This window comes from Sturnira hondurensis, unplaced genomic scaffold, assembly GCF_014824575.4.
Source record: "Sturnira hondurensis isolate 20B ecotype Veracruz unplaced genomic scaffold, ASM1482457v3 Scaffold0007222, whole genome shotgun sequence".
In the NCBI taxonomy this organism is placed as follows: domain Eukaryota; kingdom Metazoa; phylum Chordata; class Mammalia; order Chiroptera; family Phyllostomidae; genus Sturnira; species Sturnira hondurensis.
The window spans coordinates 1,118,291-1,139,930 of NW_028079853.1; the positions used below are offsets into that span (position 1 = coordinate 1,118,291).

The 21,640-nt window shown below is 39.6% G+C and overlaps 1 protein-coding gene across 1 annotated transcript in view; it reads left to right on the forward strand.

The window, feature by feature from the left end:
• Positions 1 to 21,640, forward strand: part of HSPBAP1 (HSPB1 associated protein 1) — a 59,842-nt gene that overhangs the window by 3,441 nt on the left and 34,761 nt on the right. Inside the window, exon 2 of the mRNA XM_037051473.1 lies at positions 11,613 to 11,798. Coding sequence (XP_036907368.1) covers positions 11,613 to 11,798 — 186 coding nt within the window. The remainder of the gene's footprint in view (positions 1 to 11,612; positions 11,799 to 21,640) is intronic.

Genomic DNA, 21,640 nt, shown 5'->3' on the forward strand with positions numbered 1-21,640 from the left:
AAATCCGAAGGAGAGGAAAAAGTGATCAGTTTAGTTTCATCCCTGGTAAAAGTGTACTATTCTGGTGAGTGATGTCAATAATGGGGCGGGAGGGCATACATATGTGAGTGCAGGGGATATGTGTGAAATCTCTATACCTTCCTCCTAAGTTTGTTGTAAACCTAAAACTGATCTAAGAAATAGCCCTAAACAAACAAGTATGAAACATTTTGTTAAGAATCAACTTAGATTCTGAGTGTGAGATGTTACGTCCAGGATCCCACATTGGTTAAAGCATTTCAGTGAAATAAAAATTGTAATTCTTTAAATCTGATTCTTTCAGATTTCACTTGGGCTCTCATAGTTTTAGTTATAGCTCGATTCATACCTCTATAAAGAGAAGGATGTGTTCTTCCTAACTGCTCCGCTAGTCCTGCCCAGGGAGGTATCTCATTCCAGGGTTGTGCAGACTTGACTCTCGTGCATGGCTGATGCTCCTATACAACCAGGTTTACTCTTTGGTAGTGATGCCATACTGTCTGGGTCATTCTTGTTCTCATTTTTTAAAAAAAGGTCAGGGGAGGCACAGGAATTTAAAGAAAAACAAAAATCTGTGTGATGTCAAAGAGTAAAAAATTCCCGTGCTAGAGCACATGTGTAATTCATATGTAGCTAAAATACGTCACACTCGATAATGATGAATAGTAGGAAAATAATACTATTGAATATTTTTTAATTGTGGTAAACAAGTAATGAAAAGTTTACCATCTTTGCCATTTTTAAGAGTACTGTTTAGCAGTGTTAAATATATTCACATTGTTGTGAGATACATCTCCACAACCTTTTTATCTTGCAAATGAAACTGCCTTCCCCACCCTCTGTCAGCTCTGGTAACTGCTGTTCTAGTTTCTGATTCTATGAATTTGCCTGTATTAGATACTTTGTGTAAGTGGAATAGTACAGTATTTATCTTTTTGTGATTGGTTTCTTTCACTTGGGATAATGTTCTCAAGGTTCATTTGTGTTGTAGCATGTGATGGAATTTCTTTAAAAAATGTTTTTATTTATTTAGTTTTAGAGAAAGGGGAAAAAAGGGAGAAAGAAAGGGAGAGAAACATAGATTGATTGCCTTTCACATGCCCCCAACTGGGGACCTGGCCTGCAACCCAGGCATGTTCCCTGACTGGGAATCAAACTAGTGACCCTTCGGTTCACAGGCCGGCGCTCAATCCACTGAGCCACACCAGCCAGGGCTCTTTCCTTTTTAAGGCTGCATAGTATTTCACTGTATGTCTGTACTACATTTTGTTTATCCATTCACCTGTCAATGGACATTTGGGTCGCTTCCACCTTTGGTTGTTATGAGTAGTGCTGCTGTGAATATGGATGTGCAGACATCTCTTCCTGACTCTGCTGTTGAATGTTTTTGATGACACTTGAAATAAAATAACCAAGTATTTTTAACCAATTTACTTAGTGGAAGCTGAAGAGATGGGAATATTTTGGTAGAAATTTTGAAGATACTTTGGAGCATTTTAAAGAGCTTTTATTTAGTCTTTTGAGACACTGTTCTTTCTAGTGTCTCATCTCACTTAAAATGTATATTTACTTTCCCTTGCTTTAGGTTTAAAACCAGTATTACTTTGGAATCTGTCTGGTTCATAAGTGGATTAAAGTAAGAAGGAGGGGTAACTGGGCAAGAGTGACCAGTGTAAGAAGATGGAGGAAGAGGGTGGTGGCTGTCCAGCATGTAATTGTCTCCCGTCTCCAGGTGAACTGGCTTGGTTGTTCACTACCTACCATGTATTGGCATTGGCAGGGTAAAGTCATAACAGCCTCACCATTTCTATTTGTGGTATCTTCAGTGACAACACCTCCTAGACCTTGAAATCCAAAGGTTTTATAGCTATTCATCCATTTACTGAAGTATTATATTAACTTCCAGAATTTTGTTAGTCTGTAGTAATGTCTTTTAAGTTAGTCTTTTATGTTTTAAAATAGTGACTGTAAAATTTAAACATTATCTTTGGCGTACATTTTACCATTGGGTCTTCAGTCCTTTTGTTAAGTAGTACTTGCATAATTCCATCAGTGTTCATTGTTTTTCTGACAAGGCCAGATGTTCATTATTTTTTACACTAATATTGACCATTCCTACCATCTTCCATTTCAGAGGTTTTAAAATTTCTTGTTTGTATTTTCACTAGTTGGCAGACTGATGAAACCCTCATAGGTTTATATGTATATATTTAGAAATAAATTAGATCACCATGCCAATTTTTTATTCATGCTGTATCACTATGGTGAGTCTTCTCTGTATTTTAACTTGTGATGTACTCTATTTTTAAATATTTTATTGATTATGCCATTACAGTTGCCCCATTCCCCCTTCATTCCTCTCCACCCTGCACACCCCCTCCCCCACCATTCCCCCCCTTTAGTTTATGTCCATGTGTTACAAGTTCTTTACATTTTATATTTCCCATACTATTCTTGCCCTTCCCCTTGTCTGTTTTTTACCTACCATCTATGCTACTTATTCTGTGTACCTTCTCCTCCTCCCACTCCCCTGTTGCTAACCCTCCATGTGATCTCCATTTCTATGATTCCACTCCTGATCTAGCTGTCCTCTTGGTTTGCTTTTGTTTTGGGTGTGGTTAATAACTGTGAGTTTTCTGTCCTTTCACTGTTAATATTTTTTATCTTCTTTTTCTTAGATAAATCCATTTAACATTTCATGTAATAAGGGCTTGGTGATGATAAGCTCCTTGAATTTGACCTTATCTGAGAAGCACTTTATCTGTCCTTCCATTCTAAGTAAAAGCTTTACTGGATAGAGCAATCTTGGTTGTAGGTCTTTGGATTTTATGAGTTGGAATACTTCTTTCCAGCCCCTTCTTGCCTGTAAGGTCTCTTTTGAGAAATCAGCTGACAGTCTGATGGGAGCTCCTTTGTAGGTGACTGTCCCCTTATCTCTTGCTGCTTCTCTCCTTCATTTTAATCTTGGGTAACATTACATATTACATAATTACATATTATGATGTGCCTTGGTGTGTTCCTTCTTGGGTCCAACTTCTTTGGGACTCTCTGAGCTTCCTGGATTTCCTGGAAGTCTATTTCCTTTGCCAGACTGGGGAAGTTCTCCTTTATTATTTGTTCAAATACGTTTTCCACTCGTGTTCCTCTTTCCCTTCTGGTACCCCTATAATTCAGATGTTGGAATGTTTAAAGATGTTCTGAAGGTGCCTAAGCCTCTCCTCATTTTTTTGAATTCTTGTTTCTTCCTTTTCTGTTTGGTCGTTTTTTTCTCCCTTCTGGTCCACTCCCTTGATTTGAGTCCCAGTTTCCTTTCCATCACTATTGGTTTCCTGTGCATTTCCCTTCATTTCTATTAGTTTAGCCTTCATTTGTTCCTCTAATTTGTGACTAAAATCAACCAATTCTGTGAGCCTCCTGATCACCAGTGTTTTGAACTGTGCATCTGATATGTTGGCTATCTGTTCCTCCCTTAGAAGTATTGGCTCCAGGGCTTTGCGCTGTTCTTCTTGAGCTATAATGCTTTGGTCTGTTCGCACCTGTTATGTATGAGGGGCTGAGCCTTAGGTGTTTACTAGGGCAGGGTGACCCAGTTGCTGGGTTCTGATGCTGTATGTGGGGGCGGGGTCAGAGAGGGGCAATGACGTTTGTTCTGCTCTCTGTCAGATTTTGGTCCCCTCTGCTGCTTCCCCTCAGTGCCGGCTTCCAGGTGTGTGGGCTTGTGCACCCTCCAGGACCCTGTGGGTCTCTCCAACAAACTCTCTGTGAGCCTGGGAGCTTCTACCCGCACCTGGACCCTGAAAGTTTTGCCAGTTGGTGCTTTCAGGCTCCCAGTGATTCCCATCACTGGGGCCTAGCCTGCGTGGTCTGTCTCACTGCTCACTCCTTCGCCTGGTTTATCTGAGTGTGAATGTGTGACCACAGTCAGCCAGCTGCCATGCGCCCTCACTGGGTCTGCCTGTTGCCACCCCACACCTGGGATCTGCCAACCGCCGCCTGCATGCCTGGGTCGTCCCGCCACTTTTTCCTGAACGACCCTGCTCTGCCAGCCGCTGACTCCGCCCCTCTTACTGGTCTGGATGAATGGTTCGTTGCTGTCAGACTTCAGTATAGTTCAATTTTCTGTCTGTTTTGGTTGCATTTTTGTTAGTAAAACTTTGTTGTCTTTAAACTTGGTTGTGCGAGGAGGCACAGTGTTTCCACCTATGCCTCCATCTTGGCCGGGAGTGTGTGGTATACTCTTATGTCACCTTCTGAAAGTTTTTGAATAATATTGAAAATATTAAATTTAAATTTAATCATTATGAAATTTTCTATTAAAATTCTATGTGACTTGAGCTGTGATTTAATTTTAATTTCAGGATCTTTGTCTTTGTTGTATTTTATTACTACTAGGAGAGTATTCTGGAAACTTGTGTCAGTACATGCAGATTCAGGGAAAGTTCCTGGGACTGAAAATCTACCTCTGTAAGAAGAGGGCAGGGAAAGACTGAAGAAAGAGGCTGACCACTCCAGTGTAGTAATTAGTGGAGATCAGTAAGGGAAATTTACATATGAGAAGCATCGTGTGTGGCTGCAGGATGAAATGGTTTTCTCCACCTCTTGGCAGGTGTCAAAGAATTACATGTGGTAAAGGGGGGCATATCATAGTTACTGGTACATGAATGCTACCAGGTACAGAAAATTACTTTTTTACTTGTTCAGGACAATGGCCTGTTCCAGGAACCAGCACCGAGTGAGAGGCAGGGAGGGGTGCTGGTTTGTGTCAGAGTGCACGTGGGTTACAATCAGACCATCTCTGCGGGGGTTTGTAGTAAGCAGTCTCAGCTCTGGCCCACGTGCAGCTCTAGCGGTGACGTCATGGAACAGTCTCTCCTTCACGACTTAGTATATTTTTCTTATTCTTGTCTTGAATTGTAAATCTCATGTACAAACCCACACTAGATATTAATTGACTGAAGCAGGTTGCTAGGAAATTCAGAAAAATTAGATTTCAAATTATGTTGTTCCTTTCATTAATTAACTAAAGAAAAAATTACTGAGAAAGCGCAGTTTGCTTTTTGATGGTATTTCATGATCTCCAAAGAATTAGTTGTTAATAAAGCTGTAGTAAATTGCCTGAATAATGTGCAATATTTAGAGGGAGGAGAGACTGTTGTATAATACCTAAATTACTAATTTTTTTAGCAGTTTCTAAGTCATCTAATTAGACATTGCTGCTTCCAGCAATTTTAGACTTAAATACACTATCCCTTAAAGGCTGTTAAGGTTGCTTCAATAATTTTTATAGCTTTTTGCAAATACTTTTGACATGGAATGACTGGTGCATCCCTAGGCTATTTAATTATTACAGTGTAGATTGCATTCTTCTCTAAAGGAAATTGTAACTCTTAAATGTATTAATTTAATGGCCCGGTTCATTGTTGAATAAACTTTCAGAAACCAAATTAGTTTTATCTCACAACCAGCTGATTGTTTTGTTACACTGATTAAAAAATTCTGTGAATGTGCTAATTTACAGAATTAAATTAAATCCTACTGCTCTGCACTGCATACATTTTATAACACTTTTCACTCACGGAGCAGGTTTGAGCATTCCCTATATTCCAGTCACTGGGCCAGCTGCTTTAGTTTGTAGACTTTCCTATTAAATAATGTCTTGCATTTTTAGATCAGATCGTTAAACACCTTAAAAATTTAACATTATGTTAGAGGAAAAATACGAATTTACTTCTTTGAAGCTATTCTGTCCAAACACTAGTCATGTTTTGGGAACTGTCAGAGCCATATGATCTGCTGGCTCTGATTTAAGATGAGCAGAATAAGTAAATCCCCCATCCCAGAGAGTTGGTGTTTCTATTTATCTCTGCCCTTTAAATTTCTAGAAGTAAAATGTTCAAAGCTTGAATATTTTGCAGCCTTAGAGCTGACAGAATGCTGCAGGGGATCAGACCAGCCATGGTTCATCCCACGTAAGCCACCGTACTTCCCAGGGATGTTAAAAAGAGAAAACAACAAAAAACAACATTCAGCTGAGTAAAGTGTAGACGTCTCACTGGCTTTATTCAGCAATTCATGAATCAGGCAGAGTGGGAGTACGGAAGTTTTACTAGCAAAAAGTGGATTGGTTGTGGCAAGATCATTTTCCTTAGAGAATGTCAGGGTCTGGCAGGCAGATTGCCTCACTACTGCTGACCAGGTGAGGCCTGATTGGTTTACATCCCGTTTCTAGGACAGGCTGAAATTGTAATTAAGTCTTGAATTGGTGACTTGGAGTTTAACATAAGTGACTCCATTTTGGGCCTGTTGTCTTGTTTTTAACAGAAGGAATATGGTTGTCCTTGAAAACAATAACCTCAGAAGGCTAGGTATCATACTAGTTATGCACTAATAGCAGAGTCTTGACTATAGGAGTTATTTTTTTCTATGTGAAAGGATCCAGGAGGTAGAATTTCGCTGGATTTGGCTTAATGGCACAAAGCTGGGCATCTTTGTCCCTTTCAGCTGAAGTTGCAATTTCCTGGGCCTTTCTTTTATCTTTCAATATGTCTAACCATTATGTCTGTTTTCTAGGCCAAAGGTAAGAGAGGAAGATAAGGGCAAAAAGGCTGACTAAGCAACTTCCAGATATAACTCTAGCCATACCCATCTGCAGAGGAGTCTAGGAAATGTAATTTATTAGCTACTCCTGTTGCCCAAAGTTCTTTTAGTAAAAAAGGAGAGAATGGTGGGTATTGGGTAAGGTAGGCAACCAACAGTCTCTATTGCAGGGGTTAACACCTCCCCCAGCACACACACATGGACACACACACATGTACACACCAAAATGTTTCTCCCTCCACCAAGATACATACGGATTTATTATCTATGAATCAATCTAAAGCTTTCCGGAATCTGTTCACCTTCTCAGCTTATATTGCCTCTCCTGAGTTTTTAGTGCTAGTGCAAGTCCCTCAGTCTCAATTCTTGGGACCAGGGTTGTGCAGGAGAAAGAGCACTGGCCTGGGAACCAGGGAACCTGACACAGTTCCAGTGCATCCCCAGGGTGTTGACCTTTGACATCTGAGCTTCCATGTCTTCCTTTGCGTAGTGGTAATAAAATACCTCCTCAGCCTGTGTTTTACAGGCTTCTTAGAGGATCACATGTGCATTTTTATTTTATTTTTTTTAAGATTTTATTTATCTTTAGATGAGAAGAGAAGGAGAAAGGGAGAGAAACATCAATGTATGGTTGCCTCTTGTGGGTCCCCTGCTGGGAACCGGCCTGCAACCCAGGCATGTGCCCTGACTGGGAATTGAACCACATTCCTCTGGTTTGCAGGCCCGCGCTCAATCCACTGAGCTATAACAGCCAGGGTGTGCATTTTTATTTTAATGTATATAAAAGTATATGGCAAATTTCTCCATCTTTACCCTCTCTTCCTTCATCACTGCCCCTCCTTGTTGTTCAGGGCCCTATTAGACTTCTCACATGGCAATTTCAGTAGCTCTCTGAGTCAATTCCAGTCCCTACATCTCTACACATTTCTACATAGCCCTTTATTTTTAATGGAGATAATCTACCATGGAGAAAATGTTTAGTAAATAGTTTTTTCTTTTAAACATTAGGTTGTTTATATTTTCAGATTTATGTTGTGGTAGTGGATATTTTATGTATTTGTGTATACATATATATGTGAATGTATATATTGCTTATGATTAATTATTTTGTTAAAAGCAAATTCCATACCCTGGCCGGTGTGGCTTAGCGGGTTGAGCTCCAGCATGCAAACCCAAAGGTTGCTGATTTGATTCCCAGTCAGGGCACATGCTTGGTTTGAAGGCCAGGTCCCCAGTGGGGGGCTGTACAAGACGAAACCTATTGATGTATCTCTCCTCTTTCTCCTTCCCTTTCCCTTTCTCTAAAAGTAAATCAATAAAATCTTAAAAAATAAATAAGCAAATTCCTATAACCTGGGTTACTAGGTTAGTGGGTGCTTCTTTGAGACATCTGCTTTATTTTCCCAGTTGTTTCTGAAAGCATAGTTCTAATTTATATGCCATGAATGAGGGAGTGTTATGAATGTATTGTGGCTTTTTATGCATAGTCTAGCAAAACTATAAAAATATGTAATAAAAAATGTAGCCTGTCCATTTTCACACTCATAGAATCTAGCGGCTGCGAGTCCAGGAAGACAGAGTGCACTGCCATCTTGGTAATCCTGTGTTTATAGGCCAGTATTGGTTCAGGCCTTAAAAGTGAATTTATCATGCACATTCAAAGTGAGAAAAGAGAAACATCTCAAGGAAAGAAAAATTTTTTATCCCTCATCACATCCTGTTTTCTGTAACAGGGCTCTTAAGTACTTAAAGGTCACTTTAAGATAGACGTGGGGCTTCTTTTACAATGAGAGCGAAGAGTGCCGGCACCCTTCCTTGCTCCATGTGGTCCCCAGCTCTCCTACGTGCCCGTACCCACTAAGCATCTCCACTGATTTCCTCCTTACTCGGAAGCCCTGACTATGTAGAAGGTCACAGATCATTGTCAAATGTCAACTGCTGAAGGCTTAGAGCCTGCTTATAACCAAGCGTTGACGAAAGGATTCCGAGTGTTTGTCCTTATCTGAGGAACAAGGCCAAATTGGCTTACATTTTTATTGTCTTTAAAAACAAGCCTTATATTCAAACAAGTACCAATTACTACTAAAGTTCCTCATTGAGTCCTTCCCCATCCCTCTTCCTTTTATCAGAATATTTAGGAAAAAGTTGGATGATGAGAGAATTTGTATTATTTATGAGCTTATTTTTTTTAGTGAAGTGTAACTATAGATTAGGTAACTGAAATTATAGATTAGGTGGTTTAAATGACTTAGAGACACATAAATACATGATTTGGGGGTCAGAGTATGAAGCGTTTTTTACCTTTGCCAAAAAACTTTCATCTTATGATGTCTTTTACTTGTTCTTTTATTTAACAACATTAATATTTACTATTCTATCCATAATTAACATCCTCTGATTCTGTGAAATTTATTGAAGCAGTTAGTGCATAGCCCGTATACGGTTTATAGATGCAATTAAGTCCAAGGATAAACATCCTAGTACCTAGTACCTTTTTTATCCCTTTAAATCTTTTTTAAAGTATATTTTATTGATTATACTGTTACAGTTTTCCCATTTTTTCTCCCTTTATTCCCCCTGCATCCTGCCCCCCGGCCGTCCAGCATACCCCCCACCCTTAGTTCATGTCCATGAACATATAGGTTGTACATATAAGTTCTTTGAGTTCTCTGTTTCCTATACCATTTTGATTTCTCCCTGTCTATTTTATGCCTACCAATTATGCTTCTTTTTCCTCATTATCCCACCCACTGCTCCCTCCCCACTGACATCCCTCCATGTGATGTCCATTTATCTGATTCTGTTCCTGTTCTGGTTGTTTGCTTAGTTTTTGTTTTCGTTGTTTTTCTTTCCTTTTAGGTTTACTTGTGGATAATTGTTTGCTGTCCTTTCACCGTATTTTTTATCTTCTTTTTCTTAGATACATCCTTTTAACATTAAATATAATAATGGCTTGGTGATGATGAACTCCCTTAACTTGACCTTATCTGGGAAGCACTTTATCTGCCCTTCCATTCTAAATGAAAGCTTTGCTGGATAGAGCAATCTTGGATGTAGGTCCTTGCCTTTCATGACTTGCCTTTCATGACTTGCCTTTCAATACTTCTTTCCAGCCCCTTCTTGCCTGTAAGGTCTCTTTTGAGAAATCGGCTGATAGTCTGATGGGCATTCCTTTGCAGGTAACTCTCTCCTTTTCCCTTGCTTCTTTTAGGATTTTTTTAGTCTTGGTAACTCTTTATTTTTTATCTTGGGTAACTTAATGATGATGTGCCTTGGTGTGTTCCTCTTTGGATCCAACTTCTTTGGGACTCTCTGAGCTTCCTGGACTTCCTGGAAGTCTGTTTCCTTTGCCAGATTGGGGAAGTTCTCCTTCATTATTTGTTCAAGTGAGTTTTCAATTTCTTAGTCTTCCTCTTCTCCTTCTGGCACCCCTATAATTCAGATACTGGAACATTTCAGGTTGTCCCAGTTTCTTAGTCTGTCTTCATTTTTTTGAATTCTTGTTTCTTCATTCTGTTCCGGTTGGATGTTTGTTTCTTCCTTTTGTTCTAAATTGTTGCTTTGAGTCCTGGTTTTCTTCCTGTCACTGTTGGTTCCCTGAATATTCTGCTTTATTTAAATTTGGATATCTTTCATTTGTTTTTTCATTTTTTTTGACCAAGCTCAATCAGTTCTGTGAGCATTTTGATTATCAGGGCTTTAAATTCTCCATCAGATAGGTTGGCTATCTCCTCATCACTTAGTTCTCTTCTGAAACTTTGCTCTGTCCTTTGACCTGGGCCATATTTCTCTGTCTCAGAGCACCTGATAAGTTATAAGGAGCGGGGCCTTAGGTATTCACCCTCCTTGCTGCACGTCGGGGAGGGGCCAGAGTGGGGACAGTGCAGCTCGCCTGCTGGGCTCTAGCCTACTTTCCAAGGAACTGTCGAACTTTCATGTGAGACTGAGAGTTTCTCCTGCTGCAGCAACCCCCGTAGTCCACAGTCAGCTCTGAGTCTGTTTCCCCTTCAGCCAGCCCACTCAGCGTGGTCCGCTGCCTGGGAGCAGGCAGCCCCGCCCCCACGGTCAAGTTGCGACACTGAGGTTTCTCAGCTGACCCTGCCTGCATGTTCTGCCACCTTGCCACAGGTTCTGGTCTGGTTGGTCTGGTTGACTGTTTCTTTAATTCCTTGGTTGTCCAAGTTCCATGCAGTTTGATTTTCTGTCACTTCTGGTTGTTTATTGACTTCAGATTGGTTGTTAAGCTCCTTTTGGTTGTGCGAAAGGGTTTCTACCTACACCTCCATCTTGGCCGGAACTCCCCTTTTAAATCTTTTAGTAAAAATAATTCCCCTTTTCCTGTTGACTGATGTATATTTATTAATTCATTAGTCTTTTTGGCATAAATGTGTGACAAAGCAAGTAGAATTGTTGCTAACTCCAGCAACTTGACTTATTCTAGAGATGTTTCTACCAGCGTTTCTTACATAATCTTCTATTTAGGAAGTAATATTTTCAAAAAATTGCACATCTTAAATAAATAGTTGGGAAATCTCTTAAAAACATAGAAAATTGTAAATATTTTCAAACATTTAATATTTAAAATAAGAAATATTTAGGCCCTGGCTGGTTGGCTCAGTGGATTGAGTGCCAGCCTACCAACGGAAAGGTCTCCAGTTCAATTCCCAGCCAAAGCACATGCCTGGGTTGCAGGCCAGGCCCTCAGTTGGGGTGTGCCAGAGGCAACTGATTGATGGTTTCCCTCACACATCGATGTTTCTCTCCCTCTCTTTCTAGTTCCCTTCCCTTCTCTCTAAAACTAAATAAATAAAAAATTTAAGAACTTTTAAAAAAGAAATATTTAAGAATTACAGTTGAGGCTAAATATTTCTGTGAAGTGTAAATGCAGTGTAATTACACAAAAAGATTTGCCATAATAAAAACAGTGCTAGATACTTTTTTATATTATATGAAATAACTTTATAGTTATCTGTATGTTGCTCCATTTCTCTCCCTAGGTGAGCATGTCAAACCTTTTACGCCAGAGGAAGCAAAAGAAATGATCATGTCTTTGCAACAACCTGCGGTCTTCTGCAACATGGTTTTTGATTGGCCAGCACGACACTGGACTGCTCAGCACCTTTCCGGGGTCCTTCGTGGCAAGCAGATTCGATTCAGGATGGGAAGGAAAAGCACAGATACAGGTAGGACCACAAGTGATCATAACAGTGTTGTCTCTTCAATGGCATTTCCACATTCCTAGTAGTGGTTTCTTGATCTCTAGAAATCCTTTATTTGTAATTCTCTCTTTGACCATTCGTAGATAGGGAATATTTTATTAGAAGTTCTAGAAGGAGATTTGTGTTCGGATTGTTTTTTAAGAAGGAACAACTTGTAGTTTGTAATTTCAAGTAAAATGTTTTTGTTCATGTATGTGATAGGCACGTCATAAATCATTGTTAATGTGCTATTATTACTGTTCCCATGTGACTGAAAACGACCAGTGCTAGTCTCGTAGATCCTCCCACTTGGACTCCTATCGAGCGTGTCCTTTGATTTGGGGCTTCAGGCACTATTTATAGTGCTCAGTCTTGGTTGATATTTTATCTCTGCTTTATCTGCTGTGTGACCTCTATTGCATTGCATAACTGTGAAACATGTAAAGCTGTACTTTTCATTCTCTTAAGCAGTGAGATTTTGCCAGCTCCCTCTCCTTCCCTAAAGACTTGTAACATTTGGGTTGTTTGCCTAGTCAGATAAAGCAGTTGTTGTTATCTCTAAAAATAGTTAATTTAAAGGGAAGGTGCCCTGGCCAGTTGGTTGGAGTGTTGTCCGATGCACTGGAAGGTTGCAGGTTTAATTCCCGATCACGGCACTTGCCTAGGTTGCGAGTTCAGTCCCCAGTTGGGGCATGTACAATAGGTAACCATTGATCTCTCCCACCCCGCACCCCACTTCTTCTCTGTTGGGAAGCAATAAAAAAATGTCCTCAGGTGACCATAAAAAATAATAATAAAGGAAGGAAGTAGTGCTGTTTCTAATCTAAAGGAATTCCTAGCCATTGGCTTCAGAATGTGTGCTTAACTTATATTTAGATATGGGTACATTTGGTAGTTTAGAAATTCAGTGTTTTAAGTATTGCTGCAAAGTGGTTCATGAATATCCATTAATAACTGAGATGGAATAGAAAATATCTCAGCTTCTCCAAGCTTCTTTCTTTCACAGTGACCCTCTAGGAGATAGAAATATATGGATTTTGGTGTCTAGAATCTCCTTGCAGTCCCATTACAGGTAAAGCGAGGTTAATATACCTGAAACTCTGTGGTGTTTCATTCTGATTACAGACCAAAATGTTTACTGAATTTTAAAATTAAGTGCTAGACCAGCAGCAGCTACGTAAAAGTCAGCTTGTGCTTCTTGATTGTAGTCAAATATACCTTCCACTTATTGAAGGCAGTAATTTGGAGAAACATAGGAATTGTAATTTTTTCCCATGTTGATTAGACTCCAAATATAGTACTATTACTAATAGCTAACAGTTATTAAGAGCTATTGTGTCAGGCACTGTTCTGTGTGATTTATACATATTAACTCTCTCTTTTTTTTTTAGAAGGCAAGGTAGATTTTTTAAAGATTTTATTTATTTATTTATCTTTAGAGAGGAAGGGAAGGAGAGAAGGAGAGAAATATCAATGTATGGTTGCCTCTTGTTAGTCTCCTGCTGGGAACTGGCCTGCAACCCAGGCATGTGCCCTGACTGGGAATTGAACTGCAATCTTTTGGTTCACAGGCCCGCACTCAATCCACTGAGCTACACCAGCCAGGGCTAACTCTCTTAATTATCTTCAAACCCTCTTAAAATGGTACTATCATTATCCTGTTTTATAGATGATGCACAGTAATTTGACATTTTTAGGTTGATATTAAGCATTAAACAAAGAGAAAGAATGTCTTGGTGATTGTGAGCAACTCCTCAGAGTTTTTCCTAGAGATATTTTGTTCTTTTTTTTTATGATTCAGATAAAATTCACATAATGTAAAATTCACCATTTTAAGTATATAGTGGTTTTAGCATTCTGACAGTGTTGGGCAACCATCACCAGTATCTAATTCTAGAACATTTTTGTTGGCCATAAGGAAGCCCAGTACCTGTAAGCAGTCGCCCCCTGTTCTGCCTTCTCCACGGCACCTGGCAACCACTGGTCTACTTTTCTGTCTTTATTGACTTGCCTGTTCTGGATACATCACATAAATGAAAGCACACACTATGTAGTCCTTTGTATCGGCTTTCACTCAACGTAGCGTGTTTTCGAGATCCATCCATGTGGTAGCATGTACCTGAACTTCATTTATTTGTATTGTTGAATAGTTTTCCAGTATATGTATATATCACATTTTGTTTATCCATTAATTAGCTGCTGGCCATTTGGATTGTTTCCACTTTCTGGCTGTTTCCATCAGTAAGGCTGCTATGAATATTTATATACAAGTTTTTGTGTGATTATATGTTGTCATCTCTCTTGCGTTTATACCTAAAAGTGGAACTGCGGAGTCATACAGTAACTTTGTTTTGTTTTTTTATACTTATATAATACATGTTTTAAAATTTATTTTCAGTTACAATCTGAAAATTATTGAACAAAAAATATAAAAACATAAAGATTAAAAATCTTTCTTTTCAAATAACAGAAACATGGGTATTGCTAAAAAACACAACCAAAAACTGTCAAGGTGAATTAATCAGACTTTTCAATAGTTGTCTTTGCAAACATTTGTAACAGTCACTGCAAACGATATTGCTGTCTCAAGGCAAGTATTTTGCACAGCACTTGCAACACTACTGTGATAAGGGATTCATTCTGAATTTACAGCACCTAATACATTTTTTCCTTTTTCTGCTTGTCAAGGGAGCTGTCTCTGTCTTTGTGAGAATTTCCTTCAATTTGTATTTGAAATTGATGAAGTTTCAGGTATAAAGGCTTACGCACACCTGTAGAGGGTTCTGAATACCTTTTTATTTGTTCTGACACTGATAGCATTACGAGATTTCTAATAAATATTCTGCTCCTAATTTTCACATTGCTGTTCAGCATATGACCAGTTGGAGGATTTATTGCTGAAATATTCAAAATTGTATAGAATATAACCATACGCCACCTCTTGGTGTTCCTGGCCACATTACATGTACCTGTCCTTTGGTCCACAGTGTCAACTCCTGACTTTGGTTGTAATATTCCATGACATCAGGATTTTGCAAATCTAAATTATGGCATCATGGAAATGCATATTTGAGACTAAAATTGCATTTTTTCCTATTGGGTATGAGATACAAGTGTGCAATCTGCACCAAAAGCAAGGAAGTTGGATTTCTAAGGCCCGTTTTTCAGAAGACACAATTCAGGGGATAGTTGGGGTTTATCCTTACAAACAGTACCTACATAGGAAAGTTGCTTCCCTTTCAAGTTGGAGATGAAATTTATATCAGTGAACCAGTTTTCTGCTATATTACATCCTGATATACAAATGGATTCTACAAGTCTCTTGATTATGCCTGCTGGTTTATTACCAGTCAAGTAAGGACCTTCTAGTTGCTTACTGGCATATATTTCAGGATTTCCTGTGTAAAATACTTTTGAACCGACCATAGCAAAAAATTTTATACTGTGTTTACTGGGCTTGGATGGAATCTAATGTCTAAACCCACATCGGCCTCTAATCCAGGTAACATTTTTCCTATTGTTATGTTCTGTCCCATTGAATGACGTACTTCATAATTTTCTACAAATGCTGAGAAAATGCCTGACAGCTGCTAATCTGTCCACTTTCAGGCGTTCTAAGCAGGTAAGTTTGTCATTAAACCTGATACTATTATGAATAAACCCGAATCTCTGTAAGAGACTCTGTAAGTTCAACCCCCCTACCATCCGTAGTCTGAAAATCCTGCTGATTTACCTGATCACTGACGCACACCAGCTATGTATGAGATGCCTAAAAATGCGTTCGATTCAGTTTTGTCTATTCATTTAGCATCTCTCGTCAAAACAGGTTTGAGATAGAATTGATGTACTTATTGGTATATAATAAGATTTGATCTAAAATATCATTTGTGGTAAAGCAGTTTCAAGTTCCGTCTTGGCATTTTTTGCATTTGGCCAAATTAATAGAAGTTGACCCAACATATTCTGTGGCTGTTTTCTAATTTGTCTTCTTATTGGATTTTTCCTTCATTTTGATTTTTCATCCTTTCCAAAAAAATACTCTTTACTCATGCCTAATTCATCTTCACTTTCTTCATTAGAAACATCTTGCTCAATATCTGAATCTTCTGAACGAACTTCCACATAACCTTCATTCTTCTAAATCACTTTCATTTTCACATTCGATTCTATCGTTCTGATCATTGGATTCTAGTAGCATTTGCTGAAGTTCTTCAACATCTCTGGGGGCTGTGCCTCTGGACACTGAACTGGGGGTTGCCTGCGAAATAGTCACAATGTCATCGTCCCCTCCATCCTCATAAAAGCTTCCTAGGGCGATCTGCAGGTCCCAGCTGGTCGACTCGAGGAAGAAGCGAGCCCGGTCTTCTTTGGTTCCCGTCATGGCCACGAACTCCCTCAGCGCCTCCTGCCTCTCGGCCGTCATCTTTGCCCTCGTAACTTTGTGTTTAAACCTTTTGAGGACCTGCCAAACAGTTTCCCAGAGCAGCTGAACCATTTTACATTCCCACTCCAATACATGAGCATTCCAGTTTCTCTGTCCTTGCCAACACTTTTTCCAGTTTCAATTCTAGCCATCCTAGTGGCTATGAATTATCTCATTATAGTTTTGATATATATTTTTCTTAACCAATGATATTCAACATTTTTTCATGTGCTTATTGACCACTTGGATATCAACTTTTGAGAACTGTCTGTCCACATCCTTTGCCCATTTTCTTTCTTTTTTTTTTGGCCAAACATTTTATTTATTTATTTTTAAAATATATTTTATTGATTATGCTAATACAGTTGTCTCATTTCCCCCCTTTATTCCCCTCCACTCCTGCCCACCCACATTCCCCACCTTTAGTTCATGTCCATGGGTTGTACATATAAGTTTTTTGGCTTCTTCATTTCCTATACTATTCTTACCCTCCCCCTGTCTATTTTCTACCCACCATCTATACTACTTATTCTCTGTACCTTTTCCCCTTCTCTCCCCCTCCCACTCCCCAACTGATAACCCTCCATGTGATCTCCATTTCTGTTCCTTTGCTTAGTGTTTTTTTTTAGACTCAGTTGTTAATAGCTGTGAGTTTGCAAGTCCCTTTAGCATTTCATATAATAAGGGCTTGTTGATGATGAACTCCTTGAACTTGACCTTGTCTGAGAAGCACTTTATCTGTCCTTCCATTATAAATGAAAGCTTTGCTGGATAGAGTAATCTTGGGTGTGGGTCCTTGCCTTTCATGACTTGGAATACTTCTTTCCAGCCCCTTCTTGCCTGTAAGGTCTCTTTTGAGAAATCAGCTGACAGTCTAATGGGAACTCCTTTGGAGGTAACTGTCTCCTTTTCTCTTGCTGCTTTTAAGATTCTCTCCTTATCTTTAATCTTGTCTGATATAATTATGATGTGGTTTGGTGTGTTCCTCTTTGGGTCCAACTTCTTTTTTTAAAATTTTTTATGTAATTATTGTTCAAGTACAGTTTTCTGTCTTTTAAAGTTTTCAATTTCTTGGTCTTCCTCTTTTCCTTCTGGCACCCCTATGATTTGGATGTTGGAAAGTTTGAAGTTGTCCTGGAAATTCCTAAGCCTCTGCTCATGTTCTTGAATTCTTGTTTCTTCATTCTGTTCTGGTTGAATGTTTCTTTCTTCCTTCTGGTCCAAACTGTTGATTTGAGTCCTGTTGGTTTCCTGTTGAAACTGTTGGTTTCCTTCTTGTTGCTGTTGATTCCCTGTAGATTTTTCTTTATTTCTCATAATGTGACCTTCATTGCTACCTAGGTCTTTTTTATGCTGTAGAAGTACCCAGTGAGTTCCTGCAGCATCCTGATAACCAGTGTTTTGAACTGTGCATCTAATAGGTTGACTATCTCTTCATCACTTAGTTATTTTTTTTTCTGGAGCTTTGAACTGTTTTTTCATTTGGGCCTTTTTTTTTTTGTCTTGGTGGGCCTGTTATGTAGTAAGGGGCGGAGCTTTAGGTGTTCACCAGGGCAGGGCAAGTCACTGGTTGTGACACTCTGTGGAGGAGGGGTCCGAGAAGGAACAATGGCGCTTGCTCCACTCTGCCGGATTTCAGTCATTTTCTCTGCTTTCCACAATCAAATTGGGCCCTTCTGGTGCTGATTCCTGGGTGGGTGGGCTTGTGTACGTTCTAGGACCCCGTGGGTCTCTCCAACAAACTCTCCTGTGAGGCTGGGAGTTTCTCCTGCTTCCACCTCAATGCCCCCAGGTGTTTTCAGTCAGGGTTGAGGCTTTACTTCCCCGGGCTGGAACCCTGGGTTGCAAGGCCTATCTCACTCCCCAGTTGTTCCTTTCAGTTTATCTGCATGCAAATTGTGGGACCACCAGTCCGCAAGCCACTGCCTTCTGCAAGTCCTCTCTGCCAGCTGCCCATCTCCGCCCTTCCTACCAGTCTGGATGAATGTTTCTTCTTTAACTCCTTGGTTGTCAGACTTTCATACAGTTCGATTTCCTGTCAGCTCTGGTAGTTTTTTGTTTTTGAATGTGCTGTTGTCCTTTTGGTTGTGTGAGGAGGCACAGTGTGTCTACCTTTGCCTCCATCTTGGCTGGAAGTTGCCTATTTTCTAATTGAGATTTTGTTTACTTTTTTTAATTGTATTTTTCCATTACCATTTGTACCCCTTATATTCCCTCCCTCCTGCAGTCACCACACTGTTGCCCATGTCCATGAGTGCTTTTTCCTCTTTGTTCCGTCCCTCTACCTCCTAACCTCCCCCCAGAGCTGCCATCCTGCTGTGAGTCTGTCTCTACTTTGCTTGCTAGTTCGGTTTGTTCATTAGATTCCACATATGAATGAAATTATATGGTATTTGTTTTTCTCTGACTGGCTTTCTTCATTTAACATAATGTTCTCCCAGTCCATCTATGCTGTCACAAAGGATAAAATTTTCTTTTTTATGGCCAAGTAGCATTCTATTGCGTAAATGTCATAATTGTTTTATCCGCTTGTCTACTGATGGACACATGGGCTGCTTCCAGATCTCGGTGACTGTAAATAATGCTGCGATGAACATAGGGGTGCTTATGCTCCTTTGAATTAGTGTTTCTGCTTACTTTGGGTATATTTCCAGAAGTATGCTCTCTGAGTTGAAAGGCAGATCCATTTTTAACTTTTTGAGATATCTCCACACTGCTTTCCACAGTGGCTGTACCAGTCTGCATTCTCAGTACGAGAGGGTTCCCCTTTCTCCACATCCTCCTCAGCACTTGTTGTTTGTTGATTTATTGATGATGGCCATTCTAACAGCTGTGAAGTGGTATCTCATTGTGGTTTTAATTTTCATTTCTCTGAAGATTGGTGAAGTTCAGCATCTTTTCATGTGTCTGTTGGCCATCTGCTCTTTCTCATCTCTCCGGATCCACCCTCGTCTCTGCCTTTTCTTATTTGCCTGTGGTACAAAACTTTGCATTTAATTATATGATATCCCAGATTCCATGTTATTCTGGTTAAAGCTTTTATCTTTGTCTGAATATATTCTGACTCACAAGTACTATTTATTTATGTTCCCACAAGCCTGAGCACAGTGCTAGTTACAAATTAGATACTTGATAAATGATTCTGAAATAAATGAGTTAATGAATAAATGAACAGACTTTAAATTGCCAATGCCATGTAATGATTCTGAGGATCTGTACGTGATATATATATATATATATATACACAGCATAGAGTCAAAAAATTTTCAAAAGACTCTTTTGTATTGCCTTTTTCTTTTAATCTGAAAAATGGTTCTCAAACTTTTTGGTCTGAGGTTCCCTTTACACTTAAAAATTATTGAGTAGTTCAATGAGCCTTTGTTGATATGGGTTATATCTAGTGACACTTACACTAGAAATTGAAATCGAGACACTTTGAAATAGGAGAACATAAACACGTATTCTACTAGCTGTCAGAGCGGTTGGCATCGGTATGTAGTGTCTATAGCCTCTGGAAAACTCCACTGTACACTCGTGAGAGGATGAGAGTGAAAAAGGCAAATAGTCTCAAGAAAAGAAAAGGAAAATAATTTAGACCTCACAGACCCCTGAAAAGATCTTGGAGAATTGATAATCTAAAGTGTTCCTTTGGCTCACTGTGACAAGAGAAAAACTCTGAGATGTCTTAAATTACAGCAGGCTGGAGGGTAAAAAGGAGACGAGGGAGGCTAATCAGTGAACTGCAAGGCAGAACCAACAAAAGACTGTTACATTCCTGACTATATGCTGAACCTGAACTTCCAAGTGGCTGTTTCCTCCATTATACATGAGAAAATAGCCGAGTTCCGTAGCCACCAGGGGCCACTGCATCTTGCTGACGAATGAATTTCCCAGACTGTTGCCCACAACCTGAAGAGCAAACGCTTGTTCCTTACAGACTGTACAGCCCTGTCCCCGACTATCCACACTTCACCTTCTCTCGCCCCCATAATCTACAGCCGGTGTAAATTCCTTCAAAACAGCTTATATCTTTCTTCCCAAAACTGTTCATATAAAGGAGTCCCAAGGATTAGACTGCCCCAGGACCTGGTCCTTTTTCTGGCTAGCTTATGGCTCAATAACCCTTTTCTTTCAGAAGAGCTTTTGGCTTTTTGTTTAACAACATTGAATCAGCCAATATGAGGATAGACTTTAATCTTCAGGTTAAAACCATGTCTTTTTTTTTAACTTGGAACATTTCACTCTTTTACTTAAAAATGAACAGTTAATTTAATAGTGTCTTTAAAGAATTTTTAATTACATTTATTGAGGTCATTGGTTAATAAAGTTACATAGGTGTCAAGCGTGCAATTCTGTAACACATCATCTGTATGTTGCACTGTGTTTACCATCACCATGTTTGACCGCCTTTACCCTTTATATCTCCCCTCCATCCCCTTTTCTCTCTGGTAACCACCACACTACTGTCTGTATTTATGAGTTTTTATTGTCTCTTTGTTTTGTTTCTTCATTTTTTGCTTTCAGTTTTATATTCCACATATGAGTAAAATCAAATTGTTGCGGGAAAAACTTGATTCTTGCTGATGCAGTAAAGAATTACAGATCAGTATGTCTATTAGCGTGCACGCGAAGTTTATTAGGGATAAGTTTATTAGTGATGCGTTCCCATGGAAGAGAACAGGCCTTGCTGAGGTGGTGGTGAAAGGCCTAGGCCCAAGGCAGGGCAGGACAAGGCAAGGACGGCTAAAAGCAAGGGTGGCAAAAATCATCAGGTCCTTTGTCCTGAAGACGATATAGTCAGCGGGATGAAGTGAGGGGGTTATATATTGATTGGCGGGTAAAGGTGGTGTCAGCTTCCCCCAGGAGACATGATTACCTAAACTTAGGCATGTGTGGAGGTCTGTTTCCCCGAATCCTGATCTTGCTCCAGACCACATTTGTTCATCTTGTTGTAAAACAAGATACGTGACAGGGGCCGGTTAATTAAAGTTGGAGCAGTTACCCAAAGTTATTTGTGGGCTCTTTCTGTAAGCACTGAGGACCCCCTGCAAAACAGATGTTGACCAGAAGCAGGCAGTTAGCCAAAGTTGTTTTACGGGCTTTTTCTTGGGCATTGAGGACTCCCTTCCTCTTCCCGCTTCTAGACCTTGGGATGAATACACAGTTTCAAAGCTTTCTTTCCCAGATAGTGGAAATGAAACATACAGAACTTTAAGGGCTCACCTTCTTCTGTGCTAGCATGGTGTTTCCTGTGATGTTGCAACACCTGGCAATATTATCAGACCAGGCTCAGGACTGCTGAGTTAGTGGGTGAGACATGTCTCCCTCCTCCTCCTGCCTTGGTTTACTATCTGTCCTACCTAACAATATGGTTCTTGACTTCTTCCGTTTGACTTATTTTGCT